Below are 24875 nucleotides of genomic sequence, written 5' to 3'. Positions count from 1 at the left end.
GGACTGTACATGTATGTTGCTATTCCAAAGGCGGTGGGCACCATTTGCTGATCTGCATGGTCAGTGTACACCTCTTTAAATAGCAATTGGCCAATCCTGTGAGAAATCTTGGGGTCTGGTTCTCTGTTTCAAAGAGTTTTCTTTAGCCTCCATTAAGAAAGAAAAGGGGATGGCCGATCACAGAAATATCAGCAGTGTGTATAACAAAATGTGTTTACAAGAGTGCCATTCCTTGGGTGGACCTGGGGAAAAACATCCACACAATGCAGGAAGTGAATATATGCAGACTTGACCAAGTCCACACAAGGCTCCCCCCGCTGAAAGAGGTTTAGAACTTAAAAGGGAACCATGTACAAATATCCAGCTTAAAAGACTTTTCACGGTTCAAGAAACAGAACATTTTCAGAGAGTTCTCTTCACACAAAAACAGAACGTCCACACTTGGCGTGGATGAGCAAGGGGCAAATTTAGGGGAAAGGATGAGGAATATCCCTCCCCCAGCTAAACCAGCTTCTAATGACTGTTCTCTTTGCATTTCAACTTTTGCTGATATGGAAAACTGAGCCCAAAAGGCTACTGCGCCACACATACCCCCCCACACCACACACAACCAAGCATCTTTTGTGGCAAAATGAACAAAACCTACACCATTGACTGTGATTCAAACACCTCAAAAACCTTTATTTGTCCTGCGTTTTTTTTTACATAAAAATAAAAGACTTCAAGCGTGCAGATTATTTTCAAACAAGAAAATTATATACAAGCATCATGCCACCATCACCAACTCTGCATGTCTTAAAAATAAAAGCCCAGAAATTTTTTTTGCATTTCAGCTGTTGCAGTAAACAGAACAAGGACTTTGTTCCACATGCTCAAGTAATCAAGTCAACGTACTACATGTGCATTTTTTTTTTCGTACAAAACCTCCAAGAGTCGAAAGACACTTTTTTTCAAACTCACATATTTGTGACTCTACTACATGTACATCTGCTTTTCAAGTTCCCTTGGCAAACTTAACAGCAGTCTGAAAGAAACAAGCGAGGGAGAACAGCACCGGTGAAGAGTGGCTGTTTCATCACTCCAAAATTGCTGCACGAAGAGAAATAGCTATGTGGGATTTACAGCGTTATGTTAGCCTACAACTTGAAAAGAAATTTATGATGCTATGACCCGTAGCGTTAGTCAAGATGATCCCAATTTACAGTACGCACAAGTGATGTCACTCAACTATGTGGTGCACTTTGTCCATCTTTTGTTTACATGTACCTTTAGATGGAGTAAAGGACTCTCTAAAACCAGTAACAACTTTTGTGCCAACAAGAGCCTAAAAGTATCAAACAATTATTTTGTCTGACAAATACATGTATGACTGAACAGAATGTGAACCTACATGTATGACTTATGGAACATGATTATGGAGATCTACCAACCATGGATATCCCTATTCATGGGGGGAGGGGGCTGGTTAGATTATATTTGCCTAAAATGTTGACTAAAGTAGAAGTTGAACCTCTGATCTACAGAACACTATCCCTTTAATCTACCAAGCAGGTCAACACTGGATGTTTTGAACGGAGGATGGATGTGTCAGGAAACTCAATAATGGTAGAACTGAGACATCTTAAACACTCAAAATTGACTTTGGAGTTTTGTGTTGCTTTTTGGGAGTTTCAGAGGAACAGGTTCCTTTTTTTAATTAAATAGGACAAGACAAAACTTTTTTCACACCTCAACAAAATGTGAAACAACAAAATAATTCAACCCCCCCCCAAAATTGCGGTCACCACGAAAGGAAAATACTTCAAAACTTTCTCATTCTTTGGGAATGTACTGTTGTAAATCTCAACAATCTTTAACATACCGACCTTTTAAGTGCATCATTTCATGACTGAATAATTTGACGATTAACAGTAAAAACCTGAGGTGGTATTTCTGTGGATGATGTGTCCACGATGGATGATTTGTCCAGGGGGTGCTGACACAGTAGTCCAAAGAATCTGTAGTTTACAGTTTGAGTTTATAATTCATTCCAATGTATGCAGTGAAGCAACTTTCTCAGGGCATCACAGAGTGTCTACAGTCCTTCATAACCAGAAATTCTCCTTTGCATTTATATGGAATGTGAACAGAAGATGCATGGCATTATTCAAGAAGATACAACTACAAGGAGCTGGGATCTTGTAGATGCACATTCTAGCATTCCTCAAGGCAATTTGTTAGTGCAAATTTTCAAACTTTACACTTGCTGTCAGGGCAGCGGCTTTTTCAAGGCTAAACTACATCTTCATTACACAGAACTGAAAATTACAGTAAATACGTTCTCTGTGCTTTGAACAAGGCTTTCATTATGTACAGGAATCATTTTTCTCTTCACAAGAGGCCAAAATTGTGAAAAACATGAGAAATACTGTAAGACACGGGTCAGGGAAAGGGGTGAAGGACAATTCAAAAATCTCTTACTTGGGAAGAAAAATTGGAACTTTTGTGGAAAATATCAAAGGCACTTGAATTGGAAGTACAACACAGAGCTGGTTTGCTGCTTCTGCAATTTGTCCATGTCTGGAGGGTTGGGTACATCAGACAGGTAGTCTGGTGCCTAGGTTATCACAGAGAGTTTGGTTTGTTGTATTAAGCCTGAGAAACTCCTGGAGAGCCTAGCAGCCAGATGTGTACACAGATAATGGTCGTCAGTCCCCTGTACTTCTTTGTGCATTTCAACAGGAACTATAAAAATCTCTACAAATTAGACTACAATACTGTATGGACTACACTCTTTACTGTAAGTTCATGAAAACCCACCATTTTTAAGACAGGTGCTGAAGTAGAATGAATACTGACTGTACACTAAAATGTGGCAAGATCGAGAAAACCATTTCTGCATATTTAAAAGAAAGCTGTGCAATTGAAAAAAATGCCAGATCACCACAAGCCCAATATAATTGGAGTACTGAATTAAAAATCAATGCAGCAAATACATGACAATAATTATCACAGTTCGACTTTAAAAGCCCAAATTCCATGATTTCTGAATAACATCGTTTTTCACATTTCCAAATTGAAACTTCAATATTCTTTGCCATGACCAAGTTGTTATCATAAAAATCCAACATGATTTGAGCATGCTTCACCTCAGGTATGTGGTGCCGCACATCATTTTTCTCAGACCTAATCAACAGTCCCTAGCTTTTTAAGTTTCTGTGATAAACTTCATTGCAATTCCTGGAAATATCCCATGATCTCAGTGACATCAATGATGAAATTAAAACATGCTAGTCTTTTTGAACACTTGAAACTAACCAGAATTTACAAGGCGTTTCCAATTAACCATCCGTACAATCAATCAGGATGTGACTTGGTTTCAACCAGTTGCTGGATTTTACAGCCATAAAAACTATGGTTGGTACCAACTCTTCATTGTCCATATTTGAATCTGAATGGAATGTGGTCTCGCAAACATTTGCGGTTTCCTCCTCTCCCCCAAGTTTGTTATAGCATCAAGTTACATCTGGACACTGTCCCTGCTCCCACAAACTGAGGATTATGTTCCAGAATCTTTTCCAGATCAGTTTAACCAAAGCCAAAACAGACCCTTGTTCACGGGGAAGCCATTTTTAATCGTTTCCCCTGAATGTGGTTCATCGTTATCACCATTGGGGTGGGTGCCAGACTATTTGGGGTTCCAAGCCTCACTTTCATTTTTTTAAACGTGACTCAAACCACTTAGATATACAAGTACTTATCGCAAATTTTCAATTGGTTATCAGCATAAACCGGCATTAGTTTGTAATGAACTTTATTCCATACTTTCATTTTTACTCTCAGGTTTCCCAATTGAAATGTTAACCTTGCTGTAAGTTTGATATGGTCGACTTAGGAATAAAATGTACTTAACCACTTGGCGCCGGGGTTCCTGGTACCAGGTACCTTGGGTTTGTACGCATAGTCGGGGTGCCCGAAATCAGACAAAGGAGCTGGGCCTAAACAAAGACCATACTTGGTACAAAACTTGGTACATGTAATCTGTCATTGTTTTGAAACACTATACTACTGCGGCATTCAGCCCCCACGGATTATCAGCGGGGACAAAATCGCTCCAGCACTCCAGCGATGAGCGATACAATACCGCTGCATGCTAATCTGGCCGCATTTGAAAAGACACCACAGCCATTCAGCAACGCACTGGGCCAATTTCGGGAACAAAGGGAATTACGCAACACCTCACGATCTGGACTCTCTTTATTGGGCGGCAGGCCTGACTGCAATACTTGGGCGTCAATGGAGGTTGCCTGTCAGATTAGAGTAGCCACCAGACAGTCATTTGTGTGGGTGTAAGCGTCCAGTAAATGAAGTTATGTATTTTTCAAGAATTTTGAAAACGGAAAATCTTAAAAATCCCCCAGGAACTCATCCTGCATATGCAAATTCCACCCGGTAGGAAGTGGTTAACCTGTTAGAAAGACTTGCATTTCACCTGCCAAGTTTCCATCCTTTCATGTTTTCCTGTAGACATCAGTTTACAATTGTTTGTCGGTACCTTTTTTTCAAGTCAGATTTTTCTCTGAACCCATTCTTCAAACATCTGTTCCAAACTGAAGCAGTGTAGCATGTCTGTCATACATCACTGGAAAGCTCTTTCCAACATTACCCTCATTTTGTGGGAGCAGGGGCTCAATTTCATGGGAATTGGTAAGCGTGGAAATATTTGGTTAAAAAAACCCCACAAAAACGGATTACCAGCCAAAAACGTTATGCAATGAATATTAAATTTGACTGGCACTTGGCTTGTATTTTCTCAGCAGTGTTTAGTGTGCAAAGCAATATTTCTCACTCAGAGCCTAAAAATAATGTCAGAGCAGCCTAAATGTAACCTGAAAAAGCCTGAAATGTTTTTTTTTTACTAGAAAACTGATACATCGTTGTGGTGTCACACAAAACCTGCAGTGGTTGATCACACTACAGCCGCCCCACAGCCCGCCCTAGCCACATTCATGTTGTTGGCCACTGTCCAGGTGTCCGTGTAGGGGTCGTAGATCTCCACACCTCTCAACCGGTTGGTGCCGTCGAAGCCTCCCATGACATAGATCTTGTTGTCGAAGATGGCAACAGCAGGCCAGGCCCTGGGTGTCTGCAAGGAGCGGATGGAAGACCACTGGTGCGTTTGTGTATTGTACCTGCAGCGGAAACAAAACCCGGCATCCAATGTTGTAAAGTTTGCATCTGCACAGTGGAGGTATATCTTTGTCAATCGATTGTGCAGTTCTGAGGTTGTCAATAAGTTGTTTTGATGCTTCAAATAAGCACAGAAACATTGGTATGTCTGTACAAGTGGCAAAGTAAGAGAGGACATGGGGAGCATGCCCCCAGGCCTGTCCCCCCTCCCCAAGAAGGAAAAAATCTGGTGATAGTCCACCTTGGTCACTGTTTTAACTCTGACCAAACCCATAGATTGCCCCCCTCCAGAAAATGACGCCCCTTCCCAACTGCCTCCTGCAAAATGTACCTACGTTATGTTACTGGTCTGTGCTGCAAAATGAGCTAACAGCTCGCACTTGACTCTTGCAGTATACTGCAGTTAGCATTTTTAATCAAATGTGCAGAGTGAGAGTGTGTGTGCATATGTGGGATACAGCTGGATGTGGCCCATAACAGAAATCCTCCGACAAATCTGCCATGGGTTGGTTGTTGCCAAGTAAAAACAGTGTCTCCTACTATTAACACACAGAACAAATAATACCCGCAATCTTCACAAATTGTCCCAGTGCCCACCTTTCAGCTATGTTGAAATACTGAGAGTGAGAGTGTGTGTGCATATGTGGGATACAGCTGGATGTGGCCCATAACAGAAATCCTCCGACAAATCTGCCATGGGTTCGTTGTTGCCAAGCAAAACGGTGTCTCCTACTATTAACGCACAGAACAGATAATACCCGCAATCTTCACAAATTGTCCCAGTGCCCACCTTTCAGCTATGTTGAAATACTGGTCAGTGTGTCGGAGCCGGCCACCAAAGGCATAGATGTAGTGGTCCATGGCCACCAGGGCCAGACCAGACCGTGCTTTCTCCATCTCTGCCACAAAGGTCCACTCCTCTGTCTCTGGATCGAAGCACTCCACACTAGCACGATCCGTGTGATAGCTCTTGTCATACCCACCTTGAGCAAACAACAACAACAACAGACTCATCTATTAGAGACGGAATGGAACCAACAGGGCCTAACTTTGTTCATACTTGTCATTAGAAAAGCAAAAATTGCCCCAAAACTTTGCTTTGTATGAAGTCATTCTCTTAAAAATAACAGCTTGCAGGAAACGTTTAGTTCACTTGTGCCAGTATCATGTTTTTAGCAATATTCAGGTCGGTTTATTTTTTTTGGATGGTGGTAAATGGTTATCCTACCTTTAACCATCCAGCCTGGTAATGCAAGAACCAATCACAGTTCTGATTGCAAAACTAAATGTACAAATGGAGCCAAACATAAACTTACGATGCGCCTCTCTGGGATCACACAGTTTGGCAATGGATACGTGTATATACCCTATGTACCGGTATGTTACCCTAACAATGTCTCACGCAGCAAAGTTCTACATATTTGTGATTGGACTTGTGATAGCTACATACCAGCGACGTAAAGTTTGCCGTCGCACACGGCCACTCCACAACCCGACCTCTTCTGCTTCATGTTGGGCATGAAGTTCCAGGTGTCTGTAAGGGGGTTATAACGCTCTACCACACTGTAGCTGCTACTGGCATTCTCCCCTCCTGCATAACAACAAAATATGACAATAGAAAAACAATAGCTTACTTACGGTGTTAAGAAAAAAATGGTGATCAACAGGGCATGGAGTAAAAGCACATTGACTGTCTCATTAACTCCCTTCACAGCAGGATTATTTTGACCGTGACTGCTGGGCTTTGGTATGCCCTGAATGGAGGGCTTTGTCCAGCAGCAGGCCCCATTGAACCAGCAGCTGCATGGTGAATAGACTGTATGTGTGGTATGTACTAATCCTCACACAATGGTGTGGTAGTAGCAGTCTTCTGTAGCGAAGGGGTTAATAAAGGATAATAATAAAGTTTCACTTTCTTCATGTGAACAAAAGTAGTTTTTGTTGGTCATTTTCGTAGGAACTATCGTGGAGCTAGGTAAGATTATATGTTTCCAATTTTGTTCACCGCAAATTTTAAAACCTTTCTCAAAACAAAACTAAACTTTTCCCTTATCACTATCCAATAGATAAGAGATAAACACAGTCCTTTCTGCCTCTAGAAAGTGCCTCCTGAAGGGATTTTTTTAATTTCATAGGGCGCAACACAAACAGTGTAGGAAGTCAAGTTTGCAGAGGAGTTTCATGGTGATGGTTTACATGTCGCTTTGAACAGCTTCTTCACAGTGACTATATGAATAGTCCTATGGACACTTGATTCTAAGGGAAATGCTCCACCATTTCCAATGAAACCCATACAAACCACATTGTTGAACTCTCATCACTAGATAACTGACCTAAGGCATAAAGGTAACCCCCAAGGCTGGCCAGGGCGATGAAGGACCGAGGTATGTTGAGGTTGGAGCGCGGACTCCAACGTTTGAGCAAGGGGTCGTAGCACTCAACCTGACCAAGGTACATGGTCTGGTCATCCCGGCTACCGGTGAAGGCACATTCACCACCCACAGCATACAGCAGGCCGTTGACCATAGCTGCGCCCACTGCCGTCCGAGATATCGACATGCTGTCCTGTAATTGTGAAAAAAAACATCATACATGTATGAGAATATAATTTTTTCTGAGGATGGCACTATCATGCTATGGTATCAGGACCCAATTTCATGTGGAAGAAAGTTACGCTTGGAAAATTTATGTTTCTAAGCAAAAAGTTAGTTGAGCACCAGTCACAATCAATTTACACATCACAGCAGGTTTTCAAGATTCTATGACATTTCTTACTTCGTGATTGCTTTTTTTACACTCTTGAGACAATGTTGCTGAGCAGTATTTGCTACAACACCCAGGTGTGGCACACGAACAATCTCCAAAAACCAGTTTTAGCCTTTCTGTGAGTACAAATTTAATGGGACACAATCAAGAGTTAGCATGGGGATGATTCTAGACCTTGTCCGCTACTGTAAACAGAAATTGTATTTACATGTCATCTAGCACAAAGTGGTTAGAAGGAAAAAATTGAGAACATTTACCTGTGGCACCCAACGGTCCCGCGACACGTCGTATCGCTCACAGCTACTGAGCTGGCAGTCCACGCTGTTCCGCCCGCCAACCACATAGATGCTCTGAGGCTGCGACCGGCTTCCAATGAGAGCCAGAGCCTGGTTGTCGTTACGGATACGCAGGGCATTGGCCAGCCGGTCCCGGCAGGCCGAGCAGCGGTTGATGAGCTCCGACTGGTGCACCCGCTGCAGTAAGTAGTCCTTGTCCAGCAGCGCAAGCCGGATGTGCTGCAGCACTGTGCAGCAGCAGCGGCTGCGGTTCTTTAGGTCATAGCTCAGCCAGGAGACAGCCGCCTCGTAAACCTTCAAACAATATTGTTTCATCACGATAATATTAATAGCCTGGAGGAGAGCCTCATAAAATGGATTTTTTTGTGAACCGCCACATTTCTAGATCCTTCAAGATCAATTAGGTTTGGATACTCTGGTAGGATTTAGCAATTCAAAGTGTAAATAAATCAATCACAAATTATTCATAGGCCACGTAACAACTCAGGTCAGAGGTCAGGTCAGAGGTCAAATCGGAGGTTTAATCAGAAGTCAGATCATGAGTAAGTGAGGTCACAGGGCAGGTCACAAGTCAGGTTAAGAGCAACAGCAGAAAGTGGCAAAATTCTCTTTAACACAGTTGGTGACTTAATTGACTTGAGACCAGAAGGCTTGTTATTAACTAATAAATTAGGAATAAATCTGTTCCAACACTTGGCTTCAGGAATTTAGAGTCCAGTCACTACTAATCTAAAAGAAAAAGTTCCTATCAAAAGTGCTGAATGAGCCTTCCTTGTCGTACAAGTGGAATACCATGTAACTTATTTCCCAGAAAATGCATATTTGGTCACAATCAAAATCAAAACTTGGGAAATTTGCCAGTGGATGATGGACCTATCTCCTTCCATCGGACACCAAGACTTGGAAATGAAGGTAGATGTTTCCTTGTTGTGCGGGGGTGCTAAGGAAGACAGCAGGAGAATACCAACCTCCTCCTCACCATCCACTTGCAGCTGGTCACTCTTCAGGAGCTCCACCACATCCTGCTCTGCCAGGAGGAAGAACTCCTCGGCCTGAATCACCTCCCGGAAGTGTTGGTAGATGAACCGACGGGACGCATTCTCCAGGTCTGTGCAGGAGTACATGTCAGCAAAGGAGTGGATACCTGAAGAGAGATGGGGAAATGTCAAAGGTGGGCAGTGAAAGGGCAGAGGTTAGACAGAAGTAAGCCAAGTGATGACGAGATGAAAACAGTACCAATTCAGTGCAGGAGTACATGTCTGTGCAAGGAGTGTATACCTGAAGGGGCCTTGGGTGGGGAAAGGGTCAAAGCTCAGCACTGAAAGGTCAGAGGTTATGAGAAAGTAAGCCAAGTACCTGTATATGACAGGATGGAATCAGCAGAGAGCTGGAAACAGCTTTTAGATGTTCACCAAATGTACATGTATTTACAGGATACAACTTGATGTTAACTATCAACCCTTGCCATCCTAGATCCTTCAAAGTCCATCAGGGAATTTTTGAGGATTTGGTAGGATTAAAAAAAGTACATACAGCCCATACATGACACTCTACATGGGGCTTCATGCCCCTTGAAAGTTGAGGTGCAAAAGAATGTGCTAAATTGCAGGATTTAGGAGGGTCCCAAGGAAAAAATACTCACAGCTAAGGAGTTAGGGTGGAGAGAATGCCTGCTCGAAAGCTTTATCTCTCTTTCTGTGAACTTACCAAGGCAATTACTAGCATCCAGCTGTGACTGGAGAAACGTGCAGCACACGTTACGGAGGCTGCTCATTGAAAGCATGCTGGCTCCTGCCAACACGATCTGCACGTTTTCCACATTGATTTCAATGAAGCCTGATGATCCCAACAGACAGCAAAGATGAAAATAACATTCATCAATCAATAAGCATGACTGGTATTGTTACATTTTAGGCATATGGTTGCCACTGCAACAACTCTGACTAGGGCTGCTCATAAAAGAAAAAATAAAGTACAACTGCTGAACCACATCGTTGGAAATTTATAATTTTTGCACTTGTTTTGACTTTCTGACACAAAATAAATTCATAAATGGGAATAAATATGTGCTTGGCCTGTCTTAAACATTCACGACTGGCTCTGGAGTATGAGAGCTAGTGATATCCCTTGCCTTTGCCTTGGGCATTATCAGCATCCGCTCTCCTGATCTGGCATTAAACTTTTACAGCCAGCCAAGCACATATATATTTCTTTATTAATGCCAGCAGTCCCACTCAATGGTCATATATAAAATCCAATGTGCAGCATCATATTTTCCACAGTGCCAGCATAGTTTCTGTGAGGATTTGTCCACGTACAAATACATTTGTGAACTTGCTTATTTTGCAGGTAACCCTAACCTTTCCCAACCACACAGAGTTAAACAGTAGTAAAGTGTTTAATTCTGTGGGGATAGGTCTGGTAGGCCCATACCTGGTAACAGCTGGCTTTTGCATTGGGTTTGGCATACCTCAGAAAAACAAAGTCCAACAGCCTCTGTGCACCCATATGGGTGTTTAACTTTGTGTGAATGGGGAAGGTTAGGGCCAGCAACCCTTGGGGGTTAGGGTTAAATGATGTGAATCCTAAGCCCCGGCAACCAAAGAATTGAAAACCTCATTACGGTACAACATTTTTAACGAATTCTATTTCTGAAGTCAGAAGGTCATTAAGGTGATTACTGAAAACATTACACCAACGTGGCTAGTGACGTCCTTGTTGAGGACTTGAAGCAGAGAGATCATTATTAACTGTACATGTACATGTAGCTTATCCTTTTCAGTGTTTATTAGATTCTGGCTTTCTCATACGGCAATGCAAGTGGAACATGTTCCACGTGTACAAGTACATGTATGTCGATGATCTTGGATCTTGGTTTTTACCAAAAAAAAAAAAAGCTAGAAGAATGGTTCCTTTGGAATTAGTGGAAAGCTGTGCATGCACCCAGTTGAGGTTTTAATACTGATAGTGCATGCTATTAAATCCTAAACTTGTACCAGTCCTGCATTCACTTTTTGCGCAAAATTTAAAAATATTATTCTAGTTCCAGCAGTGCAATACCAAGTAGAAAAATCCATAAATCCTGAATGAAGTTTTAAAAAATCAGGAAATCTGGACAAATCTGGACAAATCTCACCCCTGATAAAAAGAAATGTTCATTTTCAATTTTTGAAAAGCTGTGCGCACAGACACTGTTGCTACTATGTATTTTTGTTCCATCCACATGAGTTCCTCAATAAGCTTGAACGTACAGGTACACATAGGCTGCAACTTACATGAAACTAAAAAGTGATGATGTTTAAAAATGAATTGATTTCCATTTTGATGTCAAAACTGATGGGAAAATACTGGTACGTGTATCTGTGCCATCCAATTTTGACTGCAATAGATAATTTTCTGAAAAACAAGTGCTACTCTATTGTTTCACTCAAACTACATGTACATGTACATGCTTACATGTACATGTGCATGTACAACATCGTGCACTAATCTTACATACATGTACATGTTCCTCGTGTGGAATTCTGAACAGATGTCCAAATGCGGGGAAGACGTTCTGTGGACTTACCCATGTCCACAGGACGTTTCCCCTTCTCTGAGAAAGAAGTGTTTTTTTTTATAGAGGCATTTTGGGGGCAGGGTAATCTGTCGTAACAGGAAGAGGAACAGTCAAAGAAATATTTTCCAAAAATCCAGCTGAAAAATCATGTTCCCAGTTCATGAAAATTGGGCATTTTCACCATGTTTACAACTGCAAGAAAAAAAGGAATGTCCTAACTAGGTACAGTACATACATGTATATGTAAACGTAAGTGTGTGTGTGTGTGTGTACAATTGGCAAGCTTATTTCATACAAAAATTTCTGGGTGTTGATAAGAGTATTTATACCATTAGGCCACCAATGTTAACATAACTGGTCCCAAAACACAAATACGAATACAAATTGCCAAAATATTGTGCTGTAAAATCACAACAGTTGAACACTAGTATCAATTCAAGCAAATTTCATGGCACATACCGGTAGCTAGTAATATCAAAGTCAAAAGTACCGGTATGACCAGGCTTAATGAGACCAAGCTTTACCAACAAGATTCAGACGCACCCTATCAGCTTGACTTTGAAAAGGGGCAACATGGACATGATGGGACTCACCAGTGTACATGAAGGTCAAGATGATCTCCATGGCAACTGGGTCCACCCCGTGGATCTCCACCTGGTCCTCAGCCGTCTCCTTCATGCCGTTAGTGAACATGGCCCGCAGGTAGGGTGAGCAGCCGGCCAGTACCACCTTGTGTGCTCGGAAGGCCTGGTCCTCCAGGCACAGCACCACGTCACACAGCTCCTGCCGCTGCCGCAACTCGTTCATGACTGTGAAGGCGGCATGTGTGTGCAGGGTGATGGTGTAGGTGCGCGACTGGATCATGGTCAGATGCATGTATGTAGGGAGCTGGGGGTGTCAGAGGTCAGCACAGGGAGATTTCTGCTTGTTTGGTTACTTTCTTTGTGTTGTTCTGTATTTGCTCATTGGCTGGTTGGTTTCTATATCTGCTTGTATTTACACGTGTCTGTTAGTTGGTATGTAAGTTGATTGGTTTGTTTGTCTTTGTCTCTTTGTCTGTGTTTTTGATAGTGTTTGGTTCCTGGCTTGTGTTTCCGACGGAGTTCAATTTTGGCCAAGATTTCAGGGATAACCTCAGAGTAGTTTTCTCACCAGCATATCACTTTTGTGATCACACTCGGACAAGATGCAGTGTACTGGGTCGGTTGCAACAAATCCTTCAACTTCTAAATCTCGCACAAACCAATTTTTGGAGATGCCCAAATCACTGGAGATTCACTCCTGGAGTCAAAAACACACGTGTATGGCCTTTTTTTCTTCAAAAAGTGGAGCTTGCTTGGTACCACTTTTCACAGAAATTGCTTGTCCAAATTAGTCAAGATTCAAATTTATGAACACAGGATGAAACTTACTTGAATTTTTACAGAACTCTTCCGAACTCTCGGCAACGACGGTGCTTCAGTAAACATGTGATATCAAACTTTTCTACCAAGCATATTAAGACAAAGATTTTGCTATTTCCATTTTTATCGAGGCACTGTCCCGGTCACGTACCGAGAGCATGTGCCCACAAATTGGCTGATGGACTGTTCAGCTACACAGGCCTCTGAACCAATCTTGTCCGCTTCACCAACGCTGCACACCGGGGGAACTTGTGAGCTCTCTCAGAGGAAGCATGGTGGTCCTTAAATAAAATTGTGTACACACGTCCACATGCTCCTTCAGTTATATTTAAGGTTCCATGGCAAACTAGTCTCTCCCAGGCTAACTTTAAAGACTCTGACCTCAAGATGCCCTGTGCAGCCTCAGTTGAAGTCCCACATCTCTGTGAAGAATAATAATGGTGACAATGCCGTTACAATCAAGTCCGACAGCAATCTTGGACCTGTGCCAGAAACATATGTGCAAAGAAATGATAAAAAGCACATAGATTACATTGACTTAAACCAGAAATTTGTAAAACGAAGCTGCACTGATGCCACTGAAGGTTGTGCCACATATACAATGTACATGAGCGAATACTATCGGTCGTACATGTACCTACATTTTGTACATGTACCAAGTCCACACAAGGTCACACCATTTCTGAAAAAAAAAGTTTGAGAGCCATTTAGAGGTTACGGTTATTTGTAGCCCCCCAAAAAAGAGAAACAGTGGAAGAAATCATTATCCAGCTTAGAAGAATGTTACACTGCATAAAAAGTTTTTTTTTTTCTGCCAAGTTTTCTGCAAAGAAAGAAAGAAATGTCATCACTATAAGTAACCTAAATTTGGGTCATTTGTGTTACTTGTGTTACAATGAGTACACTCCTCAGTGTACAAATGACAGGGGTGATCCTGTGGGTATTAGTGAGAGTTAACGCTCAATCATCAGGAGTCTACTCTTGCATTCTTTGGTTTGTCTAAGATGGCAGACAGGCAACCACTAAGGTAATACGTATACATCTTTCTTCATCCCAAGGCTTGAGAATAAAATTTGAAAATTACTTTACATATAGTGTACATGTAATAATCTGGCTACTGAGCATGTTTTGGGGCCGACCAAACCGTTCTTCCTGCACGCTCCATAAAGACCTGACCATATCCTCATTATCCTGCAATTTTTAAGCAGTAGGCACTGCTCAGCAAAATGCCAAACCAAGCTCAGCTGACAACTGGGGCCCAATTTCACAGACCATGCTTTATCGCTTAGCAAATTTTATGTGCTCAGTAAACAAAAAATTTGTGAACCAGTGAAAAGATTCATGAAATACTTCACTGTACACGTACGTACATGTACCATTTTGGTTGGGGACCTGCTTTCGCTTGCCAGAAATTTTCTTTGCTTAATAGAGTGCTGTGCTGAGTAGCTCTACGACACTGGCCTCAGAACCAGATGTCACTGAGCTGTGAGGCAACATGTAGCACAGCAAATTTCATATGCTGAAGCCAAAATCTGCTGTGAAGCAGTCAACAGTTACAGTACAGGCAATGCATTACATTTGTTGTTTTTGTTGTTTTTTATTACAAGCTGTTCTGTGAAGACTGCAAACAGACCAAGATTTAAGCAAAGCACAATAAGAGATTGGAGGTTTTGAGCGGAATAGTTTGTACATGTAGTCATCTGCCTTACGTTCCGATTCCACCTTGTACTGACATTGAATTTAATGCAAGTCGGCACTGAGAACAACATTTCCAATTCACTAAAAAGTTTATGGTCTGATGCAATAGTGTCTTTCTAAAGAGAAAAAAGAAATTTCATTTCAATCTCACACATACCAGAGTTGAATGCAAGTTTCTCTCTCAAACTATGTAGAATTCATCACTGGCAAATTGGCCAGAAACTCTCGCTCAGATGAAAAGAAATAAGGGTGTGTCCACTCCACAGCAAGAAATGCCGCACCAGCAGAGCAGCTGTGGAGACACTGCAGCGTCCTGACAGCGTGAGTATTAACATAAACTGTCACTTGCTCGACACCCATTCCATGACATTCACAACAAGGCACAACTGAGTCACATCTCAATCTGTCTCCTTTGTCATGCTTTAAGGGGGAGGGTAGCAATACTACATGTACCGGTACTGCACATGTAGGTACATTCAATAATCATTCATGAATATCACTGGCAAGTGTGACATCACTTGTGAATATTCATGACAAGTCAGCGCTGGTGTGGAAACATCACGAACAGATTGCAACTTCTGGAGTGATTTTTCTCAGTGCGTGTGTCCATTTTTGCAAATTTCAGGGGTCATGCTGTTTTCGATCTCAGATCTCATGCAGGAGATACAGTACATGTACACGTAGAGACACTTTGTTGAGATTGAACTGATGTGATCTGTGGTCAACAGAAGAAAAATTAATGCACGTTCCAAATCTCTTTGGAGGCAGCGTGGCATTTCTCAGTCGTGATGACTAAACCCTGCACAATGCAATGCTCATTAGGCAAACTCCCCTTGTGTGGATACCACATTTTTGCCCGCTTGATTAATTTGGTGACTTCAATGAATCATTCAGAGCAGATCACCATGGAAATTAGGGTTCTGTTTTCTATGCAGAGAGCAACGCTTGCTTCATTATGCTATTTACATGTATGTACATGTACATGTACCGGTAGAGGAACCAGTATACTGGTTGGTACATGTACATGTCCGTATGTTGATAGCATACATAACACTAACAAAAAGAAACAAACAATGCAGTTATTTAAAAAAAAAAATAAATGCGCATGCTGAGAGGAGCCTGATTGCAAAAGCCCCACGAACTAATGACGTATCTCAGTATTTCATAATGCAGTTAGTGGGATAGAATGGGGAGTCATGGGTGCATATACACATTGTACATCGCCATACACTGCTATCACATGTATCTCCCTTTCCAAATGGCAGGGCTATGGACCATTGTTTAAAATCTTCTGGTAAGATTGCCACTGTCTTGTGATTAATTGAATGTCAAGTTCTACCTGGTATTTCCCCCACTCATGACATACAACTGCAGAGTACGCTGTAAAGATAGCCCTCATTCTATCTCACCAGCAGAGTCCATGTACATGTACACGTATGTACATGTACATGTACACGTACATACCAGTCAGGCTATTCTTGCCAGACAGATCATCCATTTATGTGATTACAATACAGCATCGAGTAAAGGATTTCAGGAAAATTCTGTGATATATTTCGCATTTCTTGCTCGTCTACTGATATGTACGTGCACTGCACAGTCTGTCAATTCTAAACTGTTTAGACAGTCTGGTACAAATTTATGTTCTTTCAAGCACATGCTTCAGTCAAATATCAAAATTTAGTCTGGTCTAGTTTTGAGTCAGTATTTAGGTGAAGCCCCAAGTCACTCTCATCTTGGTACATGTACATGTACTCTGCTCAGGTCACACTAATCAAATTCCACTGATCATTTGGGACAAGTTGCAAACTCTCAATTAAGTCACTCATGATATGTACATGTATATTCAATATTTGATTGTTGCATGGTATAGAAATAAATGTTTCTTAATTAAATTGAAATGAATTGAATTGAAAAGAATTAAATTTTGTAGGAACGGGAAACTTTTGGCTGTACATGTATGTACATTGAAATAAAAAGTAAAATTACACATAAAAAGCCACTCTAATCAAATTTCAAGTTGCTCTAGTGACTGGTTAAGTCTCAAGTCACTAGGGTCAAGTGAGTCTTACATGTAAGTTGCTCAGACAGCTGTCAATCACTCTGGTCAGGTTGCTCTGGTCAAGTCTCCAGTTGCTCTGGTTAAGTCTCCAGTTGCTCTGGTCAGGTCTCAGGCTGCTCTGGTCAAGTGTCAAGTTGCTCTAGTCAAGTCTTTGTTGCTCTGGTTACATGTACCGGTAAGCTGTTCTGGTAAAGTCTCAGGCTGCTCTGGTCAAGTGTCAAGTTGCTCTAGTCAAGTCTTTGTTGCTCTGGTTACATGTACCGGTAAGCTGTTCTGGTAAAGTCTCAGGCTGCTCTGGTCAAGTGTCAAGTTGCTCTAGTCAAGTCTTTGTTGCTATGGTTACATGTACCGGTATGCTGCTCTGGTAAAGTCTCAGGCTGCTCTGGTCAAGTGTCAAGTTGCTCTAGTCAAGTCTTTGTTGCTCTGGTTACATGTACCGGTATGCTGCTCTGGTAAAGTCTCAGGCTGCTCTGGTCAAGTGTCAAGTTGCTCTAGTCAAGTCTTTGTTGCTCTGGTTACATGTACCGGTATGCTGCTCTGGTAAAGTCTCAGGCTGCTCTGGTCAAGTGTCAAGATGCTCTAGTCAAGTCTTCGGTTGCTCTGGTTACATGTACCGGTAAGCTGCTCTGGTAAAGTCTCAGGCTGCTCTGGTCAAGTGTCAAGTTGCTCTAGTCAAGTCTTCGGTTGCTCTGGTTACATGTACCGGTAAGCTGCTCTGGTAAAGTCTCAGGCTGCTCTGGTCAGGTCTCAGGCTGCTGTGGTCAAGGCTTGGTGTGTTCACATCAAAGGGACACTGTTGCACTATAAAAATACATGTACCCCATCCCTCACTCACGCAAAGAGCAGCATTTCTGTACATCAATGTGACATTTATCTCGTTTTCATCTGCAGCACTAGCAGAGTACAGTACACAGTATGTGTAGACAACAGCATGTAAATACCCATACACAGAACAGTTACTTAGCGTATGGCAACATGTTTGAACTTTTTAGAAGGTTATCAATTAGGCCAATGAATGCTGGTAACTGAAGTCCAACAACACTGTATCTTTGTAAGCAAAAATCTAAACATTCTCACACTTTCTGGACTTATCATATGGAAGTTGTACAACACAGGACTTTTCCACATGCACTGCTGAGTGAAGCATTACACAAACTACAGGAACACGAACATGTACATACAGTACAAAATGTGCACGTTGTAAGCTACGGCTTTGTTTCTGAAGCTCCATACATGTAGTTCACATTCAATATTATGACACATGAGTAGGGGTTTCCTGAACATGCCAAACTTACATTTGGCAATCCAGTGTGCATGTACACGTAAACGTACCAGTAACTCCAGTGCTTCATGTGCGTGTGCAATTTCCTACAAGCGTCTATTTCAGCTTACCGGTAATTGATTGACAGTGCCAGCACATGTCTTATACAAGCACATGTTTATACCGGTAACATGTCAACTTAGACATAGACGTGCTGAAAAAAAAAAAAAAATTGGCACATTTCATAATCGTAAGGTCGTGTAAGTCTGTACTGTATGCACATACATGTACATGTATATTTGTCATACGGTACGACTGTCTGTGGTGATCTGCCCCACAACAATTGAGGCAAATGTAAGGATTACAATTCCTTTGGAGTTGAACAAAACCAATACAATGGGGGTGTCATGTACGAGACAACTTGTGAATAAAATTGCATTTTTTGGAACCAAGTTTTCAATTTGTTTAATAGTAACTTTACAAAGCTTATTGGTACATCAACAACGACAAAAATATCAAATAAAGCGAGTACCAATATGCTACCTTCCTGGCCTTTTTTCGGCCCAGGGGTTACCTGAATGTGCTAAAATGCCTGAAATTTCAAAACTGCCTGTATCCCAAATATCACAAGTTGCAAAATAAAGTTGATGGAATTTCCAGGATCACAATAAGATGCTACTGATTATCTGGATGTCTGAGAACGTTGTATTATAGATGCACCTATGGTACATGTAAATGTTTGGTACTGGTACATGTACATACCTGTATGTGTATACTGTGCACGCAATCCAATTATCCCCCAACTGTCGTTCATGCACGATATTACATTACCAGCAAATCAAATACGTCAAATACAAATAAATGCCGGTTACTTTTATGTACATTGAACAGACATGTACGGTACTTATACCGGTACATGACTACCGGTATGTGGCTTATTATATATATGCAAATTTGGGTACCAACTAGCGACATTTTGACCAACAATAGAAACTGATTGATGGGAGATTCTCAAATACCGGTACATGTATTTTTGGGTCAACCTTAAAAAAAAAATTGACATTCCTTAGAAACTGCACCTAAAACATGTAAAAGTATACTGTGGATGTACATGTATTTACCCCCAGGAAAGCCCAAATGCTTACCATTACTGTTTCACCTGTAAGGGAACACCAAATACCATCCATCTTTTCTGCCATTTTGGTGGTATCAGTACTTAATACTCAGCGTGATGTACTTTCTGCTACTGCCTCAGGATAACACATTCATGTTTATTGTAAAAATAATTTGTTCGGTATGAAAAACTATAAATGTGCATAAATTCTTTGGGGTCGCTATTTGGTGTCCTTCTTCCAAATGAAACCTAGAAATGGCCCCTTAAAAAAGTTCCAAGCTTGCAATCTTTGTTATAATTTCATAAGTGGGGCATGTTTTTGAAGGTACCGGTACAGTAACATACTGGATATAATGTACAGTGTATGCCAGATTGCCAGTGAAGCCAATAAACTCTTTATTTCTCAGGTCAAGGGTCATTCAGTGTCAATTACACACACTTTTGGAACCGACAGTCGTGGATTGTAATGTTGTATTATCCTGCCAGCTGCTGGATAGGTTTCTGCGCCGCAAGTGCAAGGTTCTCACTGATACAAGCGGAATTAACAGACAATGACACTGTCTCTGTCGTTTCCTCTACAACTGACAAGTTTGACCAAACCTTCCTCAAAGTTTGATTTGCATATAAGTTTCCCCATTGGTCAAATCTTTGAAGGAAGGTTTGGTGAAACTTGCAAATGACCAATCATATTCTTGATGGAAATGTCCATCAAGAGACTGTAACAGGCATTTAAGGGCCTATGCCAGGGTCAGAATTCAGTCTGCACGACCACCCAGCAGACCACTGGTCAACAGCCCGACATTTGAGTCTTCACAGTAGCCATATGGGCCCAAGTGGCGTCTGTGTTAATTTGTGTGGAGGCAGATGTACATGTACATGTAGCCAGTAGAAGGAGAGAAGCCAAGTAAGCATATCCAGGGGTCTGTCTGTCGACCCATCAAATTGGTCCGTCCACCCATAGACCATCCAAACAATCCGTCAACTCACTGATCAGTTTATCAGTCTGTCAACCCTATTTTATTGAGGAGAGCTTCAATAAAGATTTTGTCAGTTGTAGAGCAAACGACCGAGACAGTGTCATTGTCTGTTAATTACGGTCGTATCAGTGAGAACCTAATGCTTGCGGCTCAGAAACCTATCTGGCAGCTGGCAGGATAATACAACAGTATCAAATTTGGTGTGCTGTACCAGTACAACTCTGAGAAATCCACAGAACTAAAAGCTGTCACCGGCTGTCTGTCAACAGATTTTGCTGACTTTTCCAGGCATGTACAGTACATCGTACATGTATATAAAGTCATCAATTTCACATTCATGTAGAAATGCACTTTGTAATTATTATCCAATATAATTCTCATTACACTGTCTGCAGTTAACCATTGCACACAATCTCTCTTTAGTGTATTTCACACCCACTCGCTTTTCAAAATATACCGGTATAAATTTCTCAAGAACAGATTGTAAAAATGTGTGCAATACAACATCCTAAAACTGAGGAAATCTCAGCATCCCCCAAAAAGCGAAGTACTGGACCACATGTACTAGTGCATGTATAGAAACATTTACAAATGTAAGTTGAGGAAAACAACTAGCAGAAACAGAATATTCCAATGCCAGAATCTAATCCTTCCAGACAAAATCATCTCTTCCATCTCTCCTTACAATCAATGAAATTTTGTTGTACAACTACATGCAGATCCAAGAAGCCACACCCCTAACCATATCCAATCCAATGTTATCAAAATCGAACATGGGTGCCCGTGAAGAGATACTGATCCAACAAAGAAATGATGTGGTTAATAATTGGAAGGGAATAAATGTACACAAGTTCTCTCCACAAAGACACAGTCAGTGAAAAGCCTTGACTGCATTTACATGTACATGTATGTACTGTATATGGTCGTTTTTGGTGTTTGAGCATAATCATGATTTACACGAAATGGCATTAGGCCTGCCTAACACACTGCAATCAACTCCACAGGTAGGCCTGCCTAACACACAGCAATCACCTCCACAGGTAGGCCTGCCTAACACACCGCAATCAACTCCACAGGTAGGCCTGCCTAACACACCGCAATCAACTCCACAGGTAGGCCCGCCTAACACACAGCAATCAGTTCCACAGGTAGGCCCGCCTACCACACCGCAATCAGTTCCACAGGTAGGCCAACCTACCACACCGCAATCAGTTCCACAGGTAGGCCAACCTAACACACCGCAATCAACTCCACAGGTAGACCCGCCTAACACACAGCAATCAGTTCCACAGGTAGGCCCGCCTACCACACCGCAATCAGTTCCACAGGTAGGCCAACCTAACACACCGCAATCAGTTCCACAGGTAGGCCAACCTAACACACCGCAATCAGCTCCACAGGTACATGTAGGCCCGCCTAACACACAGCAATCAGTTCAACAGGTAGGCCCGCGTACCACATCGCAATCAGTTCCACAGGTAGGCCAACCTAACACACCGCAATCAGCTCCACAGGTAGGCCCGCCTAACACACAGCAATCAGTTCCACAGGTAGGCCCGCGTACCACATCGCAATCAGTTCCACAGGTAGGCCAACCTAACACACCGCAATCAGCTCCACAGGTACATGTAGGCCCGTCTAACACACAGCAATCAGTTCCACAGGTACATGTAGGCCCGCCTACCACACCGCAATCAGCTCCACAGGCACATGTAGGCCTGCCTAACACACCGCAATCAGCTCCACAGGTAGACCTGCCTAACACATATTCTAGCATTATACATGTAGCTGGGACTGTCCCAACTGTAGTTGAGACTGGTGCTATAGTTGGGGCGTAAACACTGGAGGGCTACATGATATACCGGGATGCACAATATTCTACATTGTACCACGCAATGTTCAGTTTCCTAAAAATCTCCACAAAATGAGTACAAACCATGCCCGGGTAAGCAATGATGACTGCCCAGGCTGCAAAAGTTAGTTTTGGACAACCACATAAGCTGTTAAGAACATTTGAAAAATTAGAGAGAAACACATGGATTTTACCTAAAACCAAAGACTGTCAGGACTGCAACAAATTATGTGTAAAATTTCTTTTAGAAATGGAAAAGCAGGAAAGAATTCTTAAATTTTAACACTTTTTTTGTGGGGGGCCCACACAAACGTATAAAGACTCTACATGTACTCAGTGCTGTCTAAGGGTGTGAGAAAAATTTCACAAGCATACTCCAGTGGGACATAAACCCAGGACCTTCTGCGTATTGGTGCAGATGTCTCATCACTCAATCGAGATACAATTTTTTCTGCACCTCCCTGATTCAAAAATCACACCCTGTATTTTCTCATTGGATCAACATAGTTTTCAAGTGTCATAAACAGCAACAATTGGATGTACACGTATACATTTGAAACCTGTTCCCCAGGTACTGAACCTCCTCTCCCTGCTAGAGTGATACAAAACTGTATATTGGGCATTGATGAAACAATCGGTATTTGCAAAATTAAATTTACAGATGTGGAAGTTAGAGAGGGCAAATCTTAATAGGCCTAACGTACATGTAAGTGGTTAGGCCTACATGGGATGGGTTACTCTATTATCACGGTGGTTATCACATTTCCCTATCAAGATAAAGATTGCTCGCTCACCTTCCTGAATTATCCTGTCCTTGTTGTTGTTTAACTCTTATGTTTTAACTTTATTCACGAAATTTTGTTTGTGGTTCAATTTATTTTCCTCTACGATACAGGTAGCACAGAAAATCTGTGTGCGCACTGTATGCAAGCGGAGGTGGAATCTCTATTATCGTGGTATCGAGAAATGTTCTCTAGGATGGCCATTAAAGATCTTTATTATGAACAAAATAGAGATAAAGAGAATGATTTGGGTTTCAGAAGAAACAAAATAGCCTCATGTTGTAAAAATGTTTCATTTTACCGATAACTGACTCCATTTTTTCCTGTGTTCTCCTTAAAGATGCCATATGTCGAGAGAACGAGATGGGGACTACACTGTCATGTTACATCATGGAGCTCCATGGTTACACAAGTTATTGACCCAGCAAGGAATGACTTCTCTTTTTTTAACAGAACTTTTGTACACCAATCTAAAATGCAGCAACAACTTTGACATTCATCTTATTACATGTTTAGATGAAGGCAAAATAAATACTGGTATGTGGGTATCGCGAATTTCATTTTCTTAGTGGACTTATTCTTTTATCAATGTCTGAAACAATATTTAAAATGTCTTCTTTCTGAATTTTAATTCTCTGAGAATTATAACCATCTCGTTAGATCTGAACTATTTTATTCATAATTAATGTTAGCAATTCTAAATATCCGCTGTAAATACTTCAAATTGCGTAAGAAACGCAAAAAAAATTGCAACAATAATGCCAACATTATTATTCACTATCAATCATCCTGGAGGGTAAAAGTATGATTGATGTAAGACTACTGTAATGGAGATTTGGGGTGTGCTTCATGCACGTACATGTAAATTGTTTTTCAGTGCAGAAGCCCTTATTTTGATTCTGAAAAAATCTGGGCATCTTCACAGTTAAAATGTGCTTTCAGACACCTTTGGCATATTGACAAACATGTATGGGAACTTAACAAGGATATCCAAGGGTGGGGCGGCATTAGAAATAACTGTTTATTAAGAGATAGGCAGAAGGTAATGTCAGACACGGTGAAGGAAAATTTACAACTTTGGAAAAATTACATCTTTTTATCAAAACTTAAAAACTTACAAATTTTTTACTCTGTTTGAATAGAAATAATCCTGAGGCCATAAGTTATTGATTACCTGGACGAGTATTGCTAACTGCATACATGGGAACACTCACTGGCAATGCAAAATTCAAAATTTCCGACAAACATGATACAGTTAGTGCAGTTCATATACTCACCAAGTATAATAGTACGTGTAATAAACATAATATTTTAAATTTGCTTCAAAAAATAAACATGATTAATTGTACGAAAATTGTTTATTACATTATTGATATTAGGCCCTAACGTACTACCACAGTACCAGGTAAGAGATTGGAGAGTGATCACAGTAACTGGTCTAAAAGAGTAGGCCCAGTAGCAGTACTGTTCATATGGCCATATGGGTAGGCCGAGCGGTTACTTCATTTGTGAGTCAGCTAGACTTCCAGAAAAAAAACTAAATGTAGGCCTAAACATAGAGCGAGGATGGCCTGACGTATCGTTAGCCTACCCCCAGAACTGTGGGGTCCGACGTCCGCTCCTCTCCCGCGAACGTCGGCCCCCATAGTTGGGGCATGGAGGGTATGGTACATGTATAAGTAACGTTACCCTACTGGCACAGGGCCAAAGCCTACCCGAGTCACATGCATCCCCTCATCTCAATACTCACCCAACTTCAACTCTCCCTGGCTCAATCTGTACAAATTTTACGTTTCAAAACTGCCCTTGAATCTTGCACACGGATTATGTTTTTTACAACCAATTCTGAAGGGTCAATTATCCGCCGAGTTGATTGACCAAAAATTACCATCTGTTGACCATTAGAAGCGCCCTCTAATGGGTAATTTTGGAAAGG

At 41.5% G+C, this 24875-nt stretch overlaps 1 protein-coding gene and 1 long non-coding RNA gene across 9 annotated transcripts; one reads left to right on the top strand and one right to left on the bottom strand.

Moving 5' to 3' along the window:
• Window positions 1–655: 655 nt before the first annotated feature.
• On the bottom strand, window positions 656–24863 carry LOC110979583 (kelch-like protein 18). Of its 8 annotated transcripts, none has more exons than XM_022235525.2 (10): window positions 24690–24863; window positions 13203–13675; window positions 12384–12678; window positions 9939–10067; window positions 9200–9375; window positions 8193–8525; window positions 7503–7734; window positions 6620–6760; window positions 5960–6152; window positions 656–5171 (listed from the first exon to the last, which is right to left on the bottom strand). In XM_022235525.2, exons 2-10 carry the CDS (start codon window positions 13257–13259, stop codon window positions 4949–4951), a joined length of 1779 nt encoding a protein of 592 aa, XP_022091217.2. In that variant the 5' UTR covers window positions 13260–13675; window positions 24690–24863; the 3' UTR covers window positions 656–4948. The 8 variants fall into 8 exon arrangements, with proteins under 8 accessions (XP_022091217.2, XP_022091220.2, XP_086989706.1 ...); XM_022235528.2 differs by having other exon boundaries at window positions 13575–13675; XM_087133580.1 differs by having other exon boundaries at window positions 13203–13615.
• LOC110979584 (uncharacterized) lies at window positions 15085–23384 on the top strand. The gene is made up of 2 exons (XR_002598213.2): window positions 15085–15212; window positions 23280–23384. It is a non-coding gene; the product is annotated as an uncharacterized LOC110979584 (long non-coding RNA).
• Window positions 24864–24875: the final 12 nt, after the last annotated feature.

Source organism: Acanthaster planci, linkage group LG02 (assembly GCF_054643075.1).
Source record: "Acanthaster planci isolate LZ-2023a linkage group LG02, COTS_SCS, whole genome shotgun sequence".
NCBI lineage: Eukaryota > Metazoa > Echinodermata > Asteroidea > Valvatida > Acanthasteridae > Acanthaster > Acanthaster planci.
Note: the sequence above shows the minus strand (reverse complement) of the source record. Positions and strands in the feature narration are given on the sequence as shown.